The sequence below is a fragment of the Muntiacus reevesi genome, chromosome X (assembly GCF_963930625.1).
Source record: "Muntiacus reevesi chromosome X, mMunRee1.1, whole genome shotgun sequence".
NCBI lineage: Eukaryota > Metazoa > Chordata > Mammalia > Artiodactyla > Cervidae > Muntiacus > Muntiacus reevesi.
This window is the reverse complement of record NC_089271.1, coordinates 45,312,458-45,338,825: the sequence shown is the minus strand read 5'-3', so window position 1 is coordinate 45,338,825 and position 26,368 is coordinate 45,312,458. Positions and strand designations below refer to the sequence as shown.

The 26,368-nt window shown below is 38.5% G+C and overlaps 1 protein-coding gene across 12 annotated transcripts in view; it reads left to right on the top strand.

Moving 5' to 3' along the window:
- Positions 1 to 26,368, top strand: part of ARHGEF9 (Cdc42 guanine nucleotide exchange factor 9) — a 450,802-nt gene that overhangs the window by 290,108 nt on the left and 134,326 nt on the right. For all 12 annotated transcript variants that reach the window (XM_065915654.1, XM_065915656.1, XM_065915653.1 and 9 more), the window contains one exon: positions 14,621 to 14,812. In XM_065915654.1, the coding sequence (XP_065771726.1) occupies positions 14,621 to 14,812 (192 nt within the window). The remainder of the gene's footprint in view (positions 1 to 14,620; positions 14,813 to 26,368) is intronic.

Genomic DNA, 26,368 nt, shown 5'->3' with positions numbered 1-26,368 from the left:
ATATTTTTAAAAATCACAGAATGTGAGAATAGAAGAAACAAAGAGGTCAAGTGCTATACTCAACATCTAATGCTTGTTCCTCTTTAGACATCAGCAAGTGTGCTTTTTACTTGATTGTGGTAGTTTTTTTTTTTTTTTCTTTTTCTCAAAACTGAACTATAGGGTTATTATGAAAAGAATCCTAAGTATAATCAATTTCTAATAATCCTCATTAACAAAAAGTATTATATTAATAATTCCATTAATATATGGAAATATTCTTTACAAAAAATTGTGCTGATTGTATGCTTGGATTTATCTGAATTCAATTTTGTTTGATTTTCATGATGTTGATTAAAAAGATTAGTGTGTTCAGTTTCTCAGTGGAAAACTTTTTCTTATTCAGTTTAAATTGGGAAGAAAACCTCTAAATTTAGGTCAGATTTTAATAATTTCACTTTATAATATAAAAATGTTAAAATAAATTAGAAATCTAGCATTCTACTTATACTAAGTCAAACAAGTGAAATCAAAATGTCATAAATTTTTCAGTGAGGAAAAATTTTATAAATTTCCTAAAATATTTATATGATAGATTTTATACACACACACATACACACACACACAAGAGCTTTTCTGCTACACTTGATAAAGGCTTAACAAATAGCATCAAAAATAGAAGAGACAGAAATTGGAAAGCATAAACTAAATGAAATGGGAACACTGAATATGAAATAGCAACAGTGAAGCAATTTAGATAAAAGTAAAATATCTTCATATAGTCCAGTTGTTTTTAAACATGGCTGCTCATTAGAAACGTGTCTGATTCTTTGTGACCCCATGGACTGTAGCCCACCAGGCTCCTCCGTCCATGAAATTCTCCAGGCAAGAATACTGGAGTAGGTTGCTATTTCCTTCTCCAGGGGATCTTCGTGACCAAGGGATCGAACCCAGGTCTCCTGCATTGCAGGCAGACGCTTTAACCTCTGAGCCATCTGGAGTGGTCGCAAAAAAGCAATACCTGGGCAGTTGCATTTTTTTTTTAAAGTCAGGATAATTCTGGTATGTATCTGGATTTAAAAAGTAATTACAGGTTTTTCTATTACATGGTGGATTTGGTGATATAGAATTCTATTATTTTTCTGTTGACCAATCATAGTAGAATGTTATTAAGTGAGTAATAGTTACATAATCACAATAGTGAATGATGTTTATCAGTTTTCACAATCAATAGCCTGACAAAAAATAAAAGACCATTACAGTTGAAAGCCAAAAATGGGAACATGATTAACCTAACAATATAAAATAATTACAAACAACTTGAGGGATCAAGCAGAGTGATGTGGTAAGTGGAACTGCAAACATGCACAGGTTTTCATATGCTCAGCCACTCTATGTCTTCTGGCTGATACATTTAATCCATTGACATTTAAGGTAATTATTAATATGTATGTATGCAGGTCAGGAAGCAACAGTTAGAACTGGACATGGAACAACAGACTGGTTCCAAATAGGAAAAGGAGTACGTCAAGGCTGTATATTGTCACCCTGCTTATTTAACTTATATGCAGAGTACATCATGAGAAATGCTGGGCTGGAAGAAACACAAGCTGGAATTAAGATTGCCGGGAGAAATATCAGTAACCTCAGATATGCAGATGACACCACCCTTATGGCAGAAAGTGAAGAGGAACTAAAAAGCCTCTTGATGAAAGTGAAAGAGGAGAGTGGAAAAGTTGGCTTAAAGCTCAACATTCAGAAAACTAAGATCATGGCATCTGGTCCCATTACCTCATGGGAAATAGATGGGGAGACAGTGGAAACAGTGGCTGACTTTATTTTTTGGGCTCCAAAATCACTGCAGATGGTGACTGCAGCCATGAAATTAAAAGACGCTTACTCCTTGGAAGGAAAGTTATGACCAACCTAGATAGCATATTAAGAAGCAGAGACATTACTTTGCCAACAAAGGTCCATCTGGTCAAGGCTATGGTTTTTCCAGTGGTCATGTATGGATGTGAGAGTTGGACTGTGAAGAAAGCTGAGTGCTGAAAAACTGGTGCTTTTGAACTGTGGTATTGGAGAAGACTCTTGAGTGTCCCTTGGACTGCAAGGAGATCCAACCAGTCCATCCTGAAGGAGATCAGTCCTGGGTGTTCATTGGAAGGACTGATGCTGAAGCTGAGACTCCAGTACTTTGGCCACCTCATGCGAAGAGTTGACTCATTGGAAAACCCCCTGATGCTGGGAGGGATTGGGGGCAGGAGGAGAAGGAGATGACAGAGGATGAGATGGCTGAATGATATCACCGACTTGATGGGCATGAGTTTGAGTAAACCCCAGGAGTTTGTGATGGACAGGGAGACCTGGCATGCTGTGATTCATGGGGTCGCAGAGTTGGACACGACTAAGCAACTGAACTGAACTGAACTGATGATCCTATTGTGCTGTTCTTAGTCACTCAGTCATGTCTGACTCTGTGACCCCATGTACTGTAGCCTGCCAGGTTCCTTTGTCCATGGCAATTTGCCAGGCAGGAATACTGGAGTGAATTGCCATGCCCTGCTCCAGCGGATCTTCCCAACCCAGGGATTGAACCCAGGTCTCCCACATTACAGGTGGATTCTTTACTATCTGAACCACTAGGGAAGCTCTATTAGCAAATGATCCTATTACCTTTTTCTTAATTGTTTTGGGTTTATTTTCTGTAGGTAGGTCTTTTCCTTCTCTTATTTCCTGTCTGGAAAAGTTTCTTTTGTATTTGTTGTAAAGCTGGTTTGGTTGTACTGAATTCTGTTAACTTTCATTTGTCTGGAAAGCTTTTGATTTCTCCATCAAATCTGAAGAAGAATTTTGCTGGGTAAAGTATTGTTGGTTGTAGGTTCTTCCCTTTCATCACTTGAAGTATAGTGTGCCATTTCATTCTTAATGTCCCAGATGTTTCTGAGTGTGTCCTCCTCATTTCTTTTCACTCTATTTCTTCATTCTCTTCCACACCAATGATTTCCACCGTTCTGTCTTCCACCTCACTTATCTTTTCTTCTACCTCATTTATTCTGCTATTGATTCCTCCTAGTTGATTTATTCGTTTCTGTTACTGTATTGTTCATCACTGTTTATTTGTTCTTTAGTTATACTAGGTCCTTGTTAAACATTTCTTTGATCTTCTTAATCCATTGCCTCCTTTCTATTTCTAAGATCTTAGATCATCTTTACTGTCATTACTCTGAATTCTTTTTCAGGTAGATTGCTTATTTCCTCTTCATTTGTTTGGTCTTCTACCTTTTTTATGTTGCTATTTCATATGCAGTATGTTTCTGTGTCATCTCATTTTGTCTAACCTACTCTGTGGTCTCCTTTCCACAGATTTCATAGTTGTAGTTCCTCTTGCTTTTGGTGTCTGCCCCCTGTTGGATGAGATTTTTCCAAGGTTTGTATAGGCTTCCTGTTGGGAGAGACTATTTCTTGCATTCTGGTGGGTGGAGCTTGGTCATGTTCCTCTGGGGGCCAGGGCCATGTCAAAGGATGTATTTTCCGGTGTTTTAGTATGACTTTTGGTACACTGTCTCTAATGGGTGGGATTTGTGTTCTTGTTTTACTGTTTGTTTGGGCTGGGGCATCCAGCACTGGAGCTTGCAGGCAGTTTAGTGGATCTGGGTCTTGGTGCCAAGATGCAGACCTCTGAGAGAGCTCACACCAACTGATATTACCTGGGCCTGGGAATTCTCTGGCAGTCTGGTGGCCAGACTCTAAGCTCCCACCACAGGAGTCCAGGCTTGTTGACCCCTGTCAGGGAACCAAGACCCTGCAAGCTGCATGTCGTGACAAAAAAAAAAAAAAAAAAAAAAGTAAATAATATATACAAACAGACAAAAATCATGACAAATAAAAGCAAATAAAATGAACAAACAAGCAAAAATACAAGAAAACAAGCAAAACCCCCAAAGCAACAGGAATGAACCTATAAAGTACATTGAATGAAGTAAGTCAGATAGAGAAGGAGAAATATTGCATGACATCCATTATATATGGAATCTAAAATGAAATGATGCTAATGAATTTACTTACAAAACAGAAAGAGATACACAGTCTTAGAAAATGAACTTATGGTTCCTCGGGGGATGGGATAGTTAGGGACTTTGGGAAGGTCATGTACCTACTGCTATATTTAAAATGAATAACCAACAAGGACCTGTTGTAGAGCACATGAAACTATATTCAATGTTATGTGCCAGCCTGGATAGGAGGGTGAGTTTAGGGGAGAACAGATACATGTATATGTAAGGGTGAGTCCCTTTGCTGTTCAGCTGAAACTACCACAACATTGTTAATTGGTGATTGTTTAGTTGCTAAGTTGTGTCCAGCTCTTTGTAACCCCATAGACTGTTCACTGATAGGTTCCTCTCTCCATGGGATTTACCTGGCAAGAATACTGAAGTGGGTTGCCATTTCCTTACCCCAATACAATAAATAAATAAATAAATAAATTTGAAAAAAAAAAGCAAACCAAAATATTACAATCATAATTGAAAAAACTGAAAAAAAATAAGCACACTAAAAAAGCCAAGAAAACAAAAAAATAAACTCATGAAATAAAGACAACAGAAAAGAGAAAAAGAAAACAAGAAAAAATTTAAAAAATAGAAAAATCAAGATATATTAAAAATAAATCATCAGGGAAAAAAAAACACAAAAATTCCCGAGGCTTATGCTCTCTATCCTTTCTTCCACTGTGAGTCACAGTCAACCTTCGCTTCCCCAGGAAGACCTCCAGTACCTCTAGTTTGGTCTGTGGACCTGCTATGGACACAGTGTGGGCAGCTGAGACTCTGACCTGGCCTAACTCCCACATATCTGTGCCCACAAACTCCACAGCCACTAAAACTAGACTGGGCTTAGTTGTGAAAATGTTTGTTTTCCATTCAAATGTTTCTCAGAGGCTGGATTTACCTCAACTATCACAGAGATTTAATGTGCAGCTTGTGCAGCTGCATGGAGGGATTGCAGTGTTTGTTTGTTTGTTTTTCCCTTAGTAGTACAGACAATCAGCCTCAGCTTTGTTTTTGGCCCCAACTCTACATGTGGGCCACCTTCAGGCTTCTGCTCCTCTCTCAGGCAAGAGGGGCAAAGGCAGTGACTAACTGAGGCACACTTGCTGGCTTAGGTGGGAGGGGCAAGAGGCGGCCATAACTGGAGTGCATGTGCTCTATCTGATGAGATCTCTCTGGTGCCTGTGGAGGCAGGGGCTGTCAGGAGGCTGTGACAGACTATTGCACAGTCACTCCAGTGGAAGTCCCTCCCAGTGCACATGGAGGCAGGTGCTGGCATGTGGGAAATGAGGCCGCTACAGTTGGATGGGAAATGAGATGGTTGGATGGCATCACCAACTCAATGGACATGACTTTGAGCAAGCTCCAGGAGATGGTGAAGGACAGGGAAGCCTGGTGTGCTCCAGTCCATGGGATTGCAAGGAGTCAAACATGACTGAAGGACTGAACAACAAGTAGTAGCCACACAACTTGCATGCCATGCAACAATGGTGTCTTGCTTCCAAACCAGTCAGTACTTCCTCCGGGAACATTCCCAGCTGCAGAATTCCTAACTCTCATCCCCTCAGGCTTTCTCCTTGCAGCTAACCTCCTCACACCCATCACATCAAGCTATCTCCACACAGCCAACAGCAGGCCTCTCTCTAGGTTTGCCTGCCTAACCGCACACTCTAGCACCCAGCCCTCCTCTTGCTTTGGTGGACACCCATCTAAGTCTAGGGCACATCAGGCTGTGGCTCAGCTGTTCTTGCTCTGTCCTATCTGCCACAGGCCAGCCACTGCTCTTTCTTCCAGTAACTCTCAAAGTTCCCCCCTTGCCATTTCAACATATCTCACTGTTGGTGAGGGAGCCTCCCCTGGAGTGGTAACCAGCTCCCCCAACCAGGAATACAGGTCCCATCCCATTTCTTCTTTTCCCTTTCTCTCCTTTGTTCTACCTGGTTGCACAGAAATCTTTTCTTGTCCTTTTTGATGTTGAAAGTACTCTGCTAATGTTCAGCAGAAGCTCTGCATGAGTGGTTTCACTTGTAGATGTATTTTTAATGTACTTGTGGAGAGAGGTAAACCCTAGGTCCTCGTATTCCACTCTCTTGACCCTCCTTCTTCATTCTTTTTTACAGCTGAGTCATATTCTCTTGTGTGTGTGTGCCACTTCATCTATATTCATTCATCATTTAATGGAAACTTGAGTTGCTTCCATGTCTTGGCTACTATAAATAATTCTGAAATTTATATAGAGATGCATATATCTTTTTTGATTAGTGTTTTTGTTTTCTTCCAGTAAATACCCAGAAACACAATTGCTGAATCGTGTGTGTGCATGTGTACTGAGTCATGTCTGATTCTTTGCAACCCAATGGACTGTAGCCAGCCAGGCTCCTCTGTCCATGGAATTTCAGGCAAGAATATTGGAGTGGGTTGCTCAATTATATGATAGTTCTAAGTTTTTGAGGAAACTTCATACTGGAAAACTGTCTTCTATTAAAGGCTCATGTGATTAGGTCAGGCCAATTGGATAATCTTACTTTCGTAGTGCCAACCATGTAATATACCCTAATCATAGGGATAAAACTAACCTATTCAAACTTGAAAGGATTATTAAGGGCATGCATCACAGAGGTGGGAGATTTTGGAGACTACTTTTGAATTCTCCTTATTTATATGTTTTTTTTTTTAAATAAAAGGTAAATAATATATACAAACAGACAAAAATCATGACAAATAAAAGCAAATAAAACAAACAAACAAAAATACAAAAACCCCAAAGTAACATGGATGAACCTATAGAATGTCATATTGAGTGAAATAAGTCAGACAGAGAAGGAGAAATATTGTATGACATCCATTATATGTGGAATCTAAAATGAAATGATGCTAATGAATTTACTTATAAAACAGAAATAAACCCCTCACCAGATATATTGTTTGCAGTGTCTTCTTCCATTGAGTAGGTTGTCTTTTCCTTTTGTTGGTGGTTTCCTTTGCTGTGCAAAAGCCTTATAGTTTGATGTAGTCTGATTTATTTATCTTTTTGTTTCCCTTACCTAAGGAGACATATTCAAAAAGATTTCTAAGACCATTACAAAGATGTACTGCCTGTTTTATTTTAGAAGTTTAATGGTTTTAAGTCTTACATCTAAATCTTTAATCAAGTTTGAGTTTGTTTTTGAATATGCTATAAGAAGATGGTCCAAGTTCATTATTTTGCAGGAAGCCATCCAATTTTCCTAACACCGTTTATTGAAAAGACCGTTTTCCTTCCCAAATGTATATTCTTGATTTCTCTGTCATAGACTGGTTTGGTATATGAGCATGGGTGTGTTTCAGGACTCTGTCTTTTTTTCTATTGATCTTTGTATCTGTTTTCGTTCCTGTACCATACTGTTTTGTTTACTGTAGCTTTGTATTATAATTTCAATTCAGGACGCTCAATACCTTGAGCTTGGTTCTTTCTCAAGACTTCTTTGGCTAATTGGTATCTTTTGTGGTTACACACAATATTTAGGATTAGTTGTTCTAGTGTTTTGAAAAATGTCATTGGTACTTAATAAGGATTTCATTGAATCTATAGACTGCTTAGTGTAGTATGACATTTTAATGATAGTGATCCTTCCAGTGCACGAACATCGTATATCTTTCCATTTGTTTGTAGTTGTCTCCAGTTTCCTCCATGTCTTATAGTTTTCAGAGTATATAGGAGGTCTTTCACCTCCTTTGAAAAATTTATTCCTAGGAATTTTATTATTTTAGATGAAATTGTGAAAGGGATTTTCTTCATTTCTCTTTATGATAATTTGTTATTAGTTTATAGAAATGAAACAGATCTCTGTGTATTCATTTTGTATCCTGCAACTTTACTGAATATATTTATTAGTTCTCAGAGTTTTTTAGTGAAGTCTTTTTGGTTTTCTATATGTAGTATCATGTCATCTGCAAATAATGATATTTTTACTTCTTTCTTCCAGGTTTGGATGTTTTTCATTTCTTTTTATTGCTTAATTGCTGTGGCTAGGACTTCCAATACTATTTTGAATAAAGTGGCAAAAGTTGTTATTTTTCTCCTGTTCCTGATCTTAGAGGAAAAATTTTCAGATTTTTAACTATTGGATATTATGTGGCTGTAGGTTTGTCATATATGGCCTGTATTATGAGGTATGTTCCCTCTGTATTCACTTTGTTGAGAATTTTTATGTTAAATTGGTAGTGATTTTTGTCAATATCAAAACCAAAATTTTTCCTAAAAAAAAAAAAATTATTTTGTATTGGAGCATAGTTGAGTAACAAGACTGTATTAGTTTCAGGTGTGTCCAAACTGTTATTTTTGCATCTATTGAAATGATCATATGATCTTTACATTTATTTTTGTTAATATGGTGTATCACACTGATTTATGAAATTCAAAATGTTCTTGCATCCCTGAAATGAATCTCAGCTTATCACAGTATATGATCCCTCTAATGTAATGTTGAATGCATTTTGTAATATTTTGTAAAAGATTTTGATATCTGTTTTCATCAGATGTTTTGGACTGTAATTTGTGTGTGTGAGTGTGTGTGTGTGCGTGTGTGTGTGTGTACGTGTGCACATGCGCATCTGTGACTATCTGGCTTTGCTATCAGGGTAATGCTGGGCTCATAAAATAAGTTGGGATGTGTCCCTTGCTCTTCAATTTTGGGGGATAATTTGAAAAGGATAGGTATTGACTCTTCTTTAAATATTTGGTAAAATTGTGAATCCTATGAAACATTAGACTTGTGCTAAAGGTTTGTCTATTTTCTTTAACTTTTCAAAAAACCAACTCTTAATTTTATTGCTTTTTTCCTATATTTAAATCTGTATTTCATTTATTTCCACTCTGATCTTTATTACTTTCTTCCTTCTGCTAACTTTGGGCTTTGTTTGTTCTTATTGTTCCACTTCCTTTAAATGGTATGTTAGGTTGTTTATTTCAGATTTTCTTTCTTGTATCAGTATGAACTACCCTTTTAAAACTCCTTTTACTGCATCCCATGGATTTTGTACAGTTGTGTTTCCATTTTCAGTTGTCTCAAGGAATTTTTAAAAATTTCCTCTTCAATTTTTTTCATTGATCCATTTGTTCTTTAGTAGCATGTTGTTTATTCTCCATGTTTGTGCTTTTTACAGTTTTCTTCTTGTATTATATTTCTAGTTTCATATCCTTGTGTATGGAAAAGATACTTGATATGATTTCAGTTTTCTTAAATTATTGAAGTTTATTTTGTGGCATCCTATGATCTATCCTGAAGAATGTTCCTGTACACTTGAAAAGAATGTGCAATCTGTTGTTTCTGGATAGAATGTTCTATATATATATCTATTAAGTCCATTTCTGATTTACTGTGTTGCTTAAGGCTATTGTTTTCTTATTGATTTTCTGTCTAAATGATGTAAGTGGGGTATTAAGGTCCCCTACTATTATTGTGTTACTGTTGATTTTGTCTTATTTTATCTAGTATTTTGTATATATTTAGGTACTCTAATGTTGGATGCATAAATGTTTACAAATGTTAAATCCTTTTGTTGTGTTGATCTATTTATCATTATGTGTTACCCTTCTTTGTCTTTTGTTGCAGTCTTTGTTTTAAAGTTTGCTTTGTCTGATATAAATATTGCCACCCCAGATTCTTTCTTTCTTTCTTTTGACCTGCATGGCATGTTTTTTTTTTTTTTTTCCATCCCTTTACTTTTAGTCTACATGTGCCTTTAGACCTTCAGTCAGTCTCCTGTAGGCAGCATGTAGATGGGTTGTGTTTTTTATTCATTCAGCTCTCCTATATCTTTTGACATAGAGTGTTTAGTACATTTATACTAAAATAATCATTGATAGATATGCACTTATTGCCATTTGGTTAATTATTTTCTGGGTTTATTTGGTCTTCTCTATTCCTGTGTTCTTCTCCTGGATTCTCTCTTTGGAGTTTGATGGATTTCTTTAGTGTTTTGTTAGAATTTCTGTCTCATTACTTTTTGTGTACCAATTGTAGGTTTTTGAGTTATAGTTGATATGAGGTTCATATATATCCACCTGTATATAGCTGTCTTTCTGGAGCTATTAGTAATTGCCTTCCACTCTTCTCCAGTAGCATATTGGACACCTTCTGACCTGGGGGGGGCTCATCTTCCAGTGTCATGTCTTTTTGCTTTTTCACACTGTTCATGGAGTTCTAGCAGCAAGAGTACTGGAGTGATTTGCATTTCCTCCTCCAGTGGACCATGTTTTGTCAGAACTCTTCACTATGATCCATCTGTCTTGGGTGACCCTGCATTGCATAGTTCATAGCTTCATTGAGTTACACAATTCCCTTTGCCACAAGGCTTTGATCCATGAATGGGTCCAAAGCAGAAACGATGCTCACTTATGAATGTGTCTGGTGGTGAAAGTAAAGTCTGATGCTATTAAGAACAATATTGCTTAAGACCTGGAATATTAGGTCCACAAATAAAGGTAAATTGGACATGGTCAAGTAAGAGATAGCAAGAGTGAACATCAACATCTTAGAAATCAGTGAACTAAAATGTACAGTAATAGGCAAATTTAATTCATATGACCGTTATACCTACTACTGTGGGCAAGAATCCCTTAAAAGAAATGGAATAGCCCTCATAGTCAACAAAAGAGTCTGAAATGCAGTAATTGGGTGCAACCTCAAAAATAACAGAATGATCTCAATTCATTTCCAAGGCAACCATTCAACGTCACAGTAATCCTAGTCTTGCTTGAGCTACTGAGGCCAAAGAAGCTGAAGTTGATCAGTTCTATGACAACATACAAGACCTTCTAAAACTAACACCAAAAAAGATGTTATTTTCTTCATAGGGGACTAGAATGCAGAAATAGGAAGTCAAGAAATACTGGAGTAACAAGCCAGTTATGGCCTCGGAGTACAAAATGAAGCAGGGCAAAGGCTAACAGAGTTTTGCCAAGAAAACATACTGCTCATAGCAAACACCCTTTTCCAACAATGCAAGAGATGACTCTACACATAGACATCACCAGATTGTCAATACCAAATTGAGTTTGACTATATTCTTTGAAGCTTAAGATTGAGAAACAGTATACAGTCAGCAAAAGCAAGGCCTGGAACTGACTGTGAATCAGATCATCAACTCCTTACTGCAAAATTCAAGCTTAAATTGAAGAAAGTAGGGAAAACCCCTTGGTCATTGAGGTATAACCTATATTAATTCCCTTATTATTATACAGTGGAGGTGACAAATAGATTCAAGGAATTAGATCTGATAGACAGATTGCCTAAAGAACTATGGAGAGCATTTCATAACATCGTACAGGAAGCAGTCACTAAAATCACCACAAAGCCAAAGAAATGCAAGAGGCAAAGTGGTTGTCTGAGGAGGCTTTACAAATAGCTGAGGAAAGAAGAGAAGTGAAAGGCAAGGGAGAAATGGAAAGATATACCCAACTGGATGAAGAGTTCCAGAGAATAGCAAGGAGAGATAAGAAGACTCTTAAATGAACAATGCAAATGTGTAGAGGAAAATAATATAATGGGAAATACTAGAGACCTCTTCAAGAAAATTGAGGAGATCAAGGGAATATATCATGCAAGAATGGGCATGATAAAGGAGAGAAACAGTAAGGACCTAACAGAAGCAGGAGAGATTAAGAAGAGGTGGCAAGAACACACAGAGAATCTATACAAAATGTCTTTATGACTCAAATAACCACGATATTGTGGTCATTCATCTAGAGCCAGACATGCTGTGGTGTGAAGTCAAGTGGACCTTAGGAAGCATTAGTACGAACAAAGCTAGTGGAAGTGATAGAATTCCAGCTGAACTATTTGTTTTGAAAAAAATCAAATCCTAAAATATGATGCTGTGAAAATGCTGCACTCAATATAGCAAATTTGGAAAACTCAGAGGTGGCCACAGGACTGGAAAAGGTCAGTTTTCATTCCAATTCCAAAGAAAGGCAATGTCAAAGAATGTTCACATTATTGTACAGTATTGCTCATTTAAAATACTAGTAAGGTTATGCTTAAAATGCTTCAAGCTAGGCTTCACTAGTACCTGAGCTGAGAACTTCCAGAGACACAAGCTGGGTCTAGAAAAGGCAGAAGAACCAGAGGCCAATTTGTACCATTCCTTGGATCATAGAGAAAACAAGGGAATTCCAGAAAAACATCTGCTACATTGGCTATGCTAAAGCCTTTGACTGTGTGGTTCTCAACAAACTAGAAATTCTTAAAGAGATGGGGACACCAGACCTCCTTACCTGTCTCCTGAAAAACCTATATGTGAGTCAGGAAGCAACAGTTAGAACCTTACATGGAAAAGCTGACTGGCTCCAAATTGGGAATGGAATATATCAAGGCTGTGTATTGATTCCCTGTTTATATAATTCATATGCAGATTAAATCATGTGAAATATCATGCTCTATGAATCACAAGCTGGTATCAAGTTTGCTGGGAGAAACAGCAACAACCTCAGATATGCAAATGATACCACCCTAATGGCAGAAAGTGAAGAGGAACTAAAGAGCTTCTTCATGAGGGTGAAAGAGGAAAGTGAAAAAACTTGCTTAAAACTCAACATTCAGAAAACTAAGATCATGGCATATGGGTCCATTACTTTATGGCAATTAGAATGGGAAAAAGTGGAAGCAGTGACAGATTTAATTTTCTTGGGCTCCAAAATCACTGCAGATGGTGACTGCAGCCATGAAATTAAAAGACACTTACTCCTTGGAAGGAAACTATGACAAACCTAGATAGTGTATTAAGAAACAGAGACATCACTTTGCCCACAATGGTCTGTATAGTCAAAACTATGGTGTTTCAAGTAATCATACAGATGTGAGAGTTGGGCCGTAAAGAAGGCTGAGCCCCAGGGAATTGATTCTTTTGATCTGTGGTGCTGGAGAAGACTCTTGAGAATCCCTTGGACTATGAGGTCAAACAAGTAAATCCTAAAGGAAATCAACCCTGAATATTCATTGAAAGGAATGATGCTGAAGCTCCAATACTTTGGCCACCTTATGTGAAGAGTTAACTCATTGGAAAAGACCCTGATACTGGGAAAGAATGAAGGCAAAAGGAGGAGAGGGCAACAGAGAATGATATGGTTAGATAACATCTCTGAATCAATAGACATGAATTTGATCAAACTCCGGGAGACAGTGAAAGTAGTCCATATGATTGCTAAGTATCAGCCACAGCTTAGAGACTGAACAGCAAACAACAATTTATATCTGTCTATTACACTGATAGTTTGAAGGCATTCTCAAAGTACTACACTTTTATTCCCTCACCTCACATTTTATGTTTTTGATGTCACATTTTACCTCTTTTTATTTCATATATCCCTTAACAAGTTAGTATAATTATAGTTGGTTTTTCTGTTTCTGTCTTTTAGCCTTCATTGCTTTTTAAGTGGCTAATACACTGCCTTTTCTATATTTGCCTTTACCATTGAGATTTTTTCTTTCATAGATTTTATTTCTATTTATGAGCTTTTCTTTTTCACTTGAAGAATATCCTTTAATATTTCTTGTAAGATTGATTTAGTGGTAGTGAAGCTTTTGTGTTAGCAAATGGATTTCCTTACTGTATAGTCTAGGTGCTCTTTATTTTTACTTCTTTGATTTTCATTTTATGTTGGAATATAATTGATTAACAATGTTGTGTTTCAGGTGTAGAGCAAAGTGATTCAGTTATATGTATGCATGTATCTATTCTTTTTCAAATTATTTAAGTTATTACAGAATATTGAGCAGATATAGAGCAGTTCCCTGTGCTGTACAGTAGGTCCTTGTTGTTTATTTTAAATACAGCAGTGTGTACATATCAGTACCAGACTTCCAGTCTATCCCTCCCCAATCCTTCTCCTCTGGTAACTATAAGTTTGTTCTCTAAGTTTGTGTGTCTGCTCTTTAACCTGCTGGGTTTAGGTGAGTCTTTGCTTATGACCCTCAGCAATATCCCTCACTACTGCAAATTGCTACTTCAGAGGTGTGGTTCATAGATATCATGCTTCCATCTTTACTACCCATTTCTATCTGGTCCTTTTTAAGTGCAGTAACTATCCAATCAGCCCTCAAAAATTGCTCTGTAAAAATAAAATGAAGTCCAGTTTTAAAATTGCTCTCTATATAGGTGTCGATTTGGTGTGTCCATGGGAGGAGGTGAGATCAGGGTCTTCTTATGTCACCATCTTGGATCCTTCACCTCCCAAGATTATAATTTAATCTGTATTTTTTGATCCAGCTGTGATGGCTCAATATGCTCCAGCACAAATGAGTTCTGCTTGCCATAACTCATTTCTCCTCTGAAACATTCTTAGCCAAGAAGTCTCGGAGATGATTTAGTCCTACTCTTCTCCATCCTCCATTTTATGCATAGGCCACTATAGGCCTAGAGAGGAATAGACTCATAGATAAAACCAACAAATCACCCTAGAGCCAGTGCTGGCATTCAGTTTAAGAGGGCTCTGTTTGAAGGTTCTGGCTCTATGAATACCTGAAGATTTTAGTTTATCCTTTTTCTACTTGACTGAAAACTTCTCAAAGAAGGAAGCTAACCCATTATTTTTCTTCTGCCTGCCTCTACAGCTATGGGTGAACCAGGAGGATGGGGTAGAGGAAGGGCCCAGTGACGTTCAGAATGGGCACCTGGACCCCAACTCAGACTGCCTCTGTCTGGGCCGGCCACTCCAAAACCGGGACCAGATGCGGGCCAACGTCATCAATGAGATCATGAGCACCGAGCGTCATTACATCAAGCACCTAAAGGACATTTGTGAGGTAGGCCCAGCTCTGATGGTCCCTGTGAGGGCCCTTAGGATAAGGTAGAGGACACTTCCATGAAGAAATAACAACCTTCCTGGCTATACCTGTGACAGTCCCAAGGTGTTAGAACAAATAGCTGGACTGATCTAGACTCAGTTCAGTGGATGAAACTGCTCCCTTGGGATTGATTACTCTCCCTCTGTTTATTTCTCCCCTTTTTGCTATCTATCTGTTTGTCTAACTTTCATATGCATATTCATATTCCCTCTCCCTCTCTCTCTCTCTCCCTCCCTTCCTCTGTCCCCTCACTGGCATCTCTATCCCTATCCTCTTGGCTTCTGATCCAGTTGTTGCCACCCCATGTAAGGGTCGGCTTCATTATAACACACACATATTCCTGTAAGCCAGTGCTTTACAAACTTGAAGGTACACCAAAGTCCCTGTGTGAACTTATTAAACATGTCAAAGTTCTTATTTCTTGTGGGCTGTAGTTGCCTCACAATTTGGCGTTAGTTTCTGCTATATAACAAAGGGAACCAGTCACATGTATACATATATCCACATGTATATTATATCTCCTTCCTCTTGGAACTCTCTCCCAACCTTCCCCCATCCTACCCAACTAGATCACCTCAGAGCACTGAGCTGAGCTCCCTGTACTGTATAGCAGTTTCTCACTAGCTATCTCTTTTACACATGATAGTGTATTGGGTTGGGCAAAAAGTTCATTTGAGTTTTTCTGTAAGGTATAAGGGGAAAACCTGAATGCACTCTTGGCCAGTCTAATTTATAGGCCAATCCCAATCTGCCATTTTATCCCACCCCTCTCCCTGCCCCACTGCATGTCCACATGTCCTTTCTCTACATCTATGTCTCTATTCCTGCCCTGCAAATAAGTTCATCTGTACCATTTTTCTAGATTCCACATATATACATTGATATACCATATTTGTTTTACTCTTTCTGACTTACTTCACTCTGTATGACAAACTCTAGGTTCATCCATGTCTCTACAAGAGACCCAATTTCATTCCTTTTTGACTGATTAATAGTCCATTGTGTATATACACCACATCTTCTTTTCCATTCATCTGTCTTTGGACATTTAGGCTGCTTCCATGTCCTGGCTATTGTAAACAGTGCTGCAATGAACAATGGGGTGAATGTCTTTTTGAACTGTGGTTTTCTTATGGTATATGCCCAGTATGAAATTGCTGGGTCATATGGTGGTTCTGGGGCTTCCCTGGTAGCTCAGCTGGTAAAGAATCTGCCTGCAATGCAGGAGAACCCGGTTTGATTCCTGGGTTGGATAGTTCCCCTGGAGAAGGGATAGGCTACCCACTCCAGTATTCTTGGGCTTCCCTGGAGGCTCAGATGGTAAAGAAACCTCTTGCAATATGGAAGACCTGGGTTTGATCCTTGGGTTGGGAAGACCCCCTGGGGGAGGGCATAGCAACCCACTCTAGTATTCTTGCCTGGAGAATCCCCATGGACAGAGGAGCCTGGCAGGCTACAGTCTATAGGGTCACAAAGAGTCAGACATGACAGGGTGACTAATCACAGCACAGCATTGTAGTTCTGTTTTTAGTTTTGTAAGAAACCTCCATACTGTTCCTCTTAGTGACTGTAAAATCTTTTGCACAACAAAGAAAACCATAAACAAGACGAAAAGACAACCCTCAGTGTGGGAGAAAATATTTGCAAATAAAGCCACTGTCAAGGGATTAACTTCCAAAGTATACAAACAGCTCATGAAGCTCAATAACAAAAAAACAACACAATCAAAAAATGGGTAGAAGACCTAAATAGGCATTTCTCCAAAGAAGATATACAGATGGCCAAGAGGTACATGAAAAGATGCTCAATATTACTAATTATTAGAGATGCAAATCAAAATCACAATGATGTATTACCTTACACTGGCAAGAATGGACATCATCAAAAAACCTACAAACAATAAATGATGGAGAGAATATAGAGAAAAGGGAACCCTCTTGCTTTGTTGGTGCAAATGTAAAGTTCTTGTTTCTGTAGTGCTGCCTAGTAGAATTTTTGCAGTGATGAACATGTTGTATATCTGCAGTCTCTATTACAGTAGCCACTGGTCAACCATTTGTGGCTTCTGAGCACTTAAGATGTGGCTAGTATGACCAAAAAATGGAATTGTAAATTTTATTTCATTTTAATTTAAATATCCACATGTAACTAATACCAATAACAACTGCATGTGGAAATATTAAGGCCAAGGACTTTGGACCTTAACTTTCTTCACCTAAACTCATTTTCTTACCCCATCCAGGAAGGTTGAAGTTTATCTTTTTCCACTTCCTCAAAGCAGTAAGGTAGGATAGAAAGAACAAGGGCTCTGTAGACATGGAGTGCTGGCTTTCACATCTTAACTTAGTCACTAATTAATCTGTGGCCTTGAAGATGCCTTTAACTCCTGTGACCTTTGATTTTATGATTTCTCCAGTGGGTCTCATTTTCAGTTCAGTTCAGTAGCTCAGTCATGTCCAACTATTTGCGACTCCATGGACGTCAGGCTTTCTTGTCAATCACCAACTCCTGGAGCTTGCTCAAACTCATATTCATCGAGTCAGTGAGGCCATCCAACCATCTCATCCTCTGTTGTCCCCTTCTCTTCCTGCCTTCAATATTTCCCAGCATCAGGGTCTTTTCCAATGAGTCAGTTCTTCACATCAAGTGGTCAAAGTATTGGGGCTTCAGCAGGCATTAAAGAGAATGAAATAATGCCATTTGCAGCAACATGGATGGAACTATTTATTGTCATACTGAATGAAGTCAGTCAGAGAAGGACAGCTATCATATGATATTATGATATGGTGGAGGCATGGGTTGACAATGGCCTGACGCAGGGTCAGGGGCACTGAATACAACAGTACTGGCATAAGCCTTTTTGAAGGAGGTTGCCATTACACCTAACATAGGTTTGCTTCAGGGAATGCAGACCCCATGCATAAAGAGAAAATTGGATTAAAGATTTACTGAGCACAACCCCACCCATCAGACAAAACCTAAATTCCCCAGAGGCAGTCTCTCACATCAAAGAGCTTCCACAACCTCTTAGTCCTATCTGTCAGAGGTCAGACAGGATGAAAATGACAATCAAAGAAAACTAAACAAATTGATCACATGGATCACATGAATCACATGGATTCAGTGAAACTATGAGCCATGCTGTGTAGGGCCACCCAAGGCAGAAGGGTCATGGTGGATACTTCTGATAAAACATGTTCCCCTGGAGAAGGGAATGACAAACCACTCCAGTATTCTTGTCTTGGCAACCCATGGTCAGTATGGAAAAGCAGAAAGTTATGATACTGAAAGATAAACTCCCCAGGTCGATAGATGCCCAATATGCTACTGGAGAATAATGGAGAAATAGTTCAAGAAAGAATGAAGAAATGGAACCAAAGTTAAAACTGTGTGCAGTTGTGCATGTGAATGGTAATGGAAGTAAAGTCCGATGTTGTAAAGAATAAAAATGCTCAGGAATCAGGAATGTTAGGTCCATGAATCAAGGTAAATTGGAAGTGGTCAAACAGGAGATAGCAAGAGTGAACAAACACACTTTGGGAATCAGTGAACAAAAATGGACAGGAATGGGAAATTTTAATTCAGATGACCATTATATCTACTATCCTGGGCAAGAATCCCTTAGAAGAAATGGAGTAGTCCTCATAGTCAACAAAAGAGTCCAAAATGCAGTACTTGTGTGCGATCTGAAAAAGACAGAATGAACTCTGTTCCCTTCCAAGGCAGACCATTCAATATCACAGTAATCCAAGTCTATGCCCAACCACTAATGCTGAAGAAGTTGAAGTTGAACGGTTCTATGATGACCTACAAGACCTTCTAGAACTAACACCAAAAAAGATATCCTTTTCATCATAGGGGACTGGAATGCAAAAGTAGGAAGTCAAGAGATACCTAGAGCAACAGGCAAGTGTGGCCTTGGAGAACAAAATGAAACAGGGCAAAGGCTAACAGAGTTTTGCCAAGAGAACGCACAGATCATAGCAAACACCCTCTTCCAACAACACAAGAGTACACTCTACATATGGGCATCACCAAATGGTCATTACTGAAATCAGATTGATTACATTATTTTTAGTTAAGGTTGGAGAAACTATATACAGTCAGCAAAAAGACCAGGAGGCGACTGTAGCTCAGATCATGAACTCATTGCAAAATTTAGATTTAAATTGAAGAAAGTAGGGTAAACCACTAGGTATGACCTAAATCAAATTCCTTATGATTATGCAGTAGAAGTAACAAGTAGATTCAAGAAATTAGGTCTGATAGACAGAGAAGAAGAACTGCCTGAAGAACTATGGATGAAGTTCATGACATCATACAGAAGGCAGTGATCAAAACTGTCCCCAAGACAAAGAAATGAACAAAGGCAAAAGTGTTGTCTGAGGGAGCCTTACAAATGACTGAGAAAAGAATAGAAGCAAAATGCAAAGGAGAAAAGGAAGGATATATCCAGCTGAATGCAGAGTTCCAAAGAATAGCAAGGAGAGATAAGAAAGCCTTCCTAAGTGATCAGTGCAAAGAAACAGAGGAAAACACGAGAATGGAAAGACCAGAGATCTCTTCAAGAAAACTAGAGACACCAAGGGAACATTTCATGCAAAGATGGGCACAATAAAGGACAAAAACGGTATGGACCTAACAGAAGCAGAAGATATTAAGAAGAGGTGGCAAGAATATACAGAGGAACTATAGAAAAAAAGATTTAATTAACCAGATAACCACAATAGTGTGATTACTCACCTAGAGCCAGACATCCTGGAGTATGAAGTCAAGTGGGCCTTAGCAAGCATCACTACGAACAAAGCTAGTGGAGGTGATGGAATTGCAGCTGAGCTATTTCAAATTCTAAAAGATAATGCTGTGAAAGTGCTGCATTCAATATACCAACAAATTTGAAAAACTCAGCAGTAGCCACAGAACTGGAAGAGGTCAGTTTTCATTCCAATCCCAAAGAAAGGAAATGTCAAAGAATGTTTAAACTACCGTACAATTGCACTCATCTCACATGCTAGCAAAGTAATGCTCAAAATTCCCCAAGCTATGCTTCAACAGTAGGTGAACTGAGAACTATCAGATGTTCAAACTGGATTTAGAAAAGGCAGAGGAACCAGAGATTAGATTGCCAACATCTGTTGAATCATCAAAAAAGCAAGAGAGTTCCAGAAAAATATCTACATGTGCTTTATTGACTACACTGAAGCCTTTGACTGTGTGGATCACAACAATCTGTGGAAAATTCTTAAAGAAATGGAAATACCAAACCGCCTTACCTGCCTCCTGAGAAATTTGTATGCAGGTCAAGAAGCAAGAGTTAGAACAGGACATGGAACAATGGACTGGTTCCAAACTGGGAAAGGAGTATGTCAAGGCTGTATATTGTCACCCTGGTTATTTAACTTATAGGTAGAGTACATCATGTGAACTGCTAGGCTGAATGAAGCACAAGCTGGAATCAAGATTGCCAGGGGAAATATCAATAACCTCAGATATGCAAATGACACCACCCTTATGGCAGAAAGTGAACAGGAACTAAAGAGCCTCTTGATGAAAGGAAAAGAGAAGAGTGAAAAAGCTGGTTTCATTTTACCAATCTCTTAAGTTCATTGAGGAAATTAAGTAAATCTAGTATTGTAAGTATTTGGGAAAATATGGTTTTTCTTTCCTTCTTTCCCTTTTCTTCTATTTACCTATCCATCCATGTCTCTCTTTTATCTTTTTCTCTTCCTCCTGTCTTCTTATAGATGGTTAATTTTTTAAAATCACCCTCTTTAATGTGTTAGGTAACGTTGGGCATCAAACCACTGATATATCATTCATTCAGCAACAATTTAGTGGAGTTCTGCTCTTTGCCAGGCCTTGGACATATCTCCTACCCTCAAATTGTTCTGCCCTTGACAAACAGCATATGAATCACTTGAGCTTTCAGAAATTCAGAATCTTTAACTCCATTCCAGACCTGAGTTCAAATCTGCATTTTAACTAGGTTAACATTTGGCTTACAATGCATATTAAAGTGTGTGGAGCACTGCTATAAAATGGTAATTATCTTAAACTATTTACAATAGTCTGGATATGGAAGCTTCATAAATGTCCATCATCAAGAGGAATGGATTAATAATTTTGTGGTACATATATACAATGGAATATTAATAAACCACAAAAGTAACAAAATAATGCTATTTGTAGCAACATGAATGGATATAGAGATTGTCATACTGAGTGATGTAAGTTAAAGAGAAAGACAAATACATGATATCGCTTATATGTGGAATCCTAAAAAAGGCTATAAATGAACTTATCTATAGAACAGACAGTTACAGACATAGAAAAGAAACTTATGGTTGTTGAGGGGTAAGGAGGGGAGGGATAAATTGGAAGACTGGGATTGACCTCTGCACACTACTATATATAAAGTAGATAACTAATAAGGACCTACTGTATAGCGTAGGGAACTCTACTCAATATTCTGTAAAAGCCTATATGCTGCTGCTGCTGCTGCTAAGTTGCTTCAGTCGTGTCCGACTCTGTGCGAACCCATAGATGGCAGCCCACCAGGCTCTGCCATCCCTGGGATTCTCCAGGCAAGAACACTGGAGTGGGTTGCCATTTCCTTCTCCAATGCATGAAAGTGAAAAGTGAAAGTGAAGTCGCTCAATCATGTCAGACTCCTAGCTACCCCATGGACTACAGCCCACCAGGCTTCTCCATCCATGGGATTTTCCAGGCAAGAGTCCTGGAGTGGGTTGCCATTGCCTTCTCCAAAAGGCCTATATAGGTGAAAGTGAAAGTGAAGTGAAGTGAAGTTGCTTAGTCATGTCCCACTCCTTGCGACTCTGTGGACTGTAGCCTACTAGGCTCCTCCGTCTGCGGGATTTTCAAGGCAAGAATGCTGGAGTGGGCTACCATTTCATTCTCCAGGGGATCTTCCCGACCTAGGGATTGAACCCAGGTCTCCTGCATTGTAGACATACGCTTTACTGTCTGAGCCACCAGAGAAATGTTCGACCTATATAGGAAAATAATCCAAACAATGAGTCAGTATATGTTTATGTATAATAGTCACCTTGCTGTATACCTGAAAATAGCACAACATTGTAAATCAAGTATACCCCAATACAAATTTTTTAAAATGATAGCTGTCTTATAATCTCTAATGCAAGTTAGTACATTCTGTTCTTTACCAAGCAGCCAAGGGATAATGTCAATATCTAAGTCAGTTTATATCATTCCTCTGCTCAAAACTTTCCAGTGGCACACCTTTCCTTCCTGAGTAGAAGACAAAGACAAAGTTCTCATTATTACTTACAAACCTGTGTGATCAATGTTTCCTTACTTCTGCGACTTCATCTCTTGCTCCTTTCCCACGTTCTTTCACTGCTTTAGCCATGATGGCCTACTGTTGTTCCTTAATAAGGCCTGATATGCTCTCCACTCAGCCTTTCCACTGGCTTTCCCTTCCGCCTAAAGTAGTCCTACCTCAGTTTAGTTCAGTTCAGTCGCTCAGTTATGTCCAACTCTTTGCAACCCTATAGACTGCAGCACTCCAGGCTTCTCTGTCCATCACCAACTCCTGGAGCTTGCTCAGACTCGTCCATTGAGTCAGTGATGCCGTCCAACTGTCTCATCCTCCGTCATCTCATTCTCCTCCTGCCTTCAATGTTTCCCAGTATCACGGTCTTTACCAATGAGTCAGTTCTTCACATCAGGTGGCCACAGTATTAGAACTTCAGCTTCAGCATCAGTCCTTCCAATGAATATTCAGAACTGATTTCCTTTAGGATTGACTGGTTGGATCTCCTTGCAGTCCAAGGGACTGTCAAGAGTCTTCTCCAACACCACAGTTCAAAAGCATCAGTTCTTCATTTCTCAGTTTTCTTTATGGTCCAACTCCCACATCCATACATGATTACTGGAAAAACCATAGCTTTGACTAGATGGACCTTTGTCGGCAAAGTAATGTCTGCTTTTTAATATGCTCTCTAGGGTTGTCACAGCTTTTCTTTCAAGGAGCAAGCGACTTTTAATTTCATGGCTGCAGTCAGCATCTGCAGTGATTTTGGAGCCCAAGAAAATAAAGTTGTTTCTCCATCCATTTCCCATTCTCCCCTACTATGAAATAAATTCCATGAGGGACAGTTTTCTTCATTTATTTACTGATACATACTCAGCACCTGGCACAGTGGTTGTAGATGGCAGATGCTCAATAAGTATTTTTGAAAGTCAGATTTAATTGCAAGTGCACATGTGTATGTACTGCTTTGGCAAAGTACATTCACATCTTGACATTTCATTTTCATACAGGAAATAGGTTATTATTGTCATAACTATTTTTGAGATCAGCAGACTGAATCCCTAAGAGATAAAATTACTTTCCTAGAGTTCTCAGGCACTGGCCCAATAGGAATCTGTTAAGTCTTAGATGGATTTTATTCTCAACTCTCAAATATCTTGGCTTCTTTTCCCAAATTTCTTGGGCATGGGCTCAGGATAGCAAGAATTTATCTCTCCAAAAGATGGAGTGTCATTCCCTGCTTTGAGAAATTTCCCAGTCCAACCAACCTAACAAAGTTTTTGTTGGTGATTTGTGAGTTCCATATCTCTTAATTATTCTTGATGCTGAAGCTAATGGTTTAAATGGGAAATATCTCTTTGTCCCACCCTGCAACCACAGATGTCAAAGGATCATTTAGCTAGAACAAAAGAAGGGTAGAGAAACCTGTGTGCAGCTGGGTCAGAAGACAGTATTTTAGCTCAGGGTTGTGTCACCTCTAGACCAAAAGCTATGAGGAACAATATGATTTATAAAAAAGAATACCAAAACCAGAGTTGGGATTCCTAAGTTCAGGTCCCACCTTAGTTACTAACTGACTGAGGAACCTCAGATGAATCTTTTCCATCCTGGATCTTGTTCCCTAATTCTAAATTAGCAGATTGGAAGAATTGCTCTTTAAGTGCTGTCTGGATATTACTTTCTCTGATTCTGTGAGATCTTTATTATGCTAAAGAACACTGTGATAGTAAGCCATGTTTTCTGCCATCTTCTCACTGATACCGATGGAAGCATGTCTTACTCATGCACAAATGTGTTAGCATGGTATAATCTACTCTTTCTGTAAGTTAAGGGAGATCTATAAATATTGTATTCAGTATAGAAAAAAGTCACTATCAGAAAATATTCATTTTTGTATTTATTTATTCATTTATTAATTACTCCTGGAAGCATAAAGTGCCTCACCAACATTTAAGTTACACTACCTTCATTTTACAAATGTGGAAGTAGGAAATAGAGTTCTTTTTATCAAAGTTATTCAGTGAGGCCAGTAAAAGAAAGTATATTTTTTAATGAGTTCTCTGAAAAGATGACATTCTTCTTTCTAAATCCAAACAGTGATATAAAAGAGAATTGGCTTAGTTCTAGGCTATCTTGACCAATGGTTTATGGTATTTACTCTTGTCTTAGAAATCATATTATGATCAGGGAAACTGAGGCACAGGTCAAACAAAGTTAAATACTCTCTGAGTAAGATAATCTCAGTCAACTGATACCTGTGAAATAAACTCTGTCCTCAAATTCCTCCAGGAAAGCTGGACTAGTTTTCCTTGGTCATTTGTATTAGTGTCTGATGCACTATCATGGAATTCTTCCTAGACCTGATAGAGTTTATCATACTATAGCTTCAAGACATTTACATTCGATATGTTTAAGCCTCAAGTTTTCAAACTTACTGACTTTTCCTTTCTGTGAATTGCTTATCCTGATTTATTCCCAACTGTCTTTATATCTTGCTGTATATATAGAAAATAACACATTGTAATAAACAATAATATTTGTATAGCATACTAAACTAAAAGGGTGAGGCAGCTCTTTGGCCTGTAGTGACCAGCCCAGGGTTTTCTGACTGCTCTAGGCCCTACCTATCCATACCACCTGGACACTCGAGGCCCTGTTCCTATCCTTTGCCCATTTTCCTGTAGTTTCTCATATATATATATATATATTTTTGCTGGTTTATAGGAGTTCCTGGTATATTCCAGATGTTAATCCCTTGGCAGTTTTCCAAGTTGCAAATATCTTCTTCCTGTCATCCTCTTATTTTTTAATGGCTTCATTTAATCTGAAAAAAGACTTCATGAACAAAAAAAGTGAAAGAAGAAAAGTTCTAGAGATACAGGCTGTGAACAGGGCAATCATGGTTATTGTTCCCTAATTATATTGAAATTATTTTCAAGACATATATCAAGTCTCTTGTCAGGCTTCAAGGCAAAACAGTGTATGATGTCTGTGGAGAGTTGGAGCTGAATGAGGCCCTGGAAATCTTTTGATATATACATTTTATAGATGGAATCACTGAGGTCCAGGTTTGCACAGGCCTTTCCCTAAGTGTTTTTTAAAACCATAGTTGGAAACTATAAGTAAGGTGAAAAGACAGCCCTCAGATTGGGAGAAAATAATAGCAAATGAGGAAACAGACAAAGGATTAATCTCAAAAATATACAAGCAACTCCTGAAGCTCAATTCCAGAAAAATAAATGACCCAATCAAAAAATGGGCCAAAGAACTAAAGAGACATTTCTCCAAAGAAGACATACAGATGGCTAACAAACACATGAAAAGATGCTCAACATCACTCATTATCAGAGAAATGCAAATCAAAACCACAATGAGGTACCATTACACGCCAGTCAGGATGGCTGCTATCCAAAAGTCTACAAGCAATAAATGCTGGAGAGGGTGTGGAGAAAAGGGAACCCTCTTACACTGTTGGTGGGAATGCAAACTAGTACAGCCACTGTGGAAAACAGTGTGGAGATTTCTTAAAAAACTGGAAATAGAACTGCCATATGACCCAACAATCCCACTTCTGGGCATACACACTGAGGAATCCAGATCTGAAAGAGACGCGTGCACCCCATTGTTCATCGCAGCACTGTTTATAATAGCCAGGACATGGAAGCAACCTAGATGCCCATCAGCAGATGAATGGATAAGGAAGCTGTGTTACATATACACCATGGAATATTACTCAGCCGTTAAAAAGAATTCATTTGAATCAGTTCTAATGAGATGGATGAAACTGGAGCCCATTATACAGAGTGAGGTGAGCCAGAAAGATAAAGAACATTACAGTATACTAACACATATATACGGAATTTAGAAAGATGGTAACGATGGCCCTATATGCAGGGCAGAAGAAGAGACACAGAAGTACAGAACAGACTTTTGAACTCTGTGGGAGAAGGGGAGGGTGGGATGTTTCGAAAGAACAGCATGTATATTATCTGTGGTGAAACAGACCACCAGCCCAGGTGGGAGGCATGAGTCAAGTGCTCGGGCCTGTTGGGCTGGGAAGATCCAGAGGAATCGGGTGGAGAGGGAGGTGGGAGGGGGGACCGGGATGGGGAATTCGTGTAACTCTATGGCTGATTCACATCAATGTATGACAAAACCCCCTGAAAAATAAAAAAAAAAAAATAATTAAAAAAAATAAATAAATAAAACCATAGTTGATC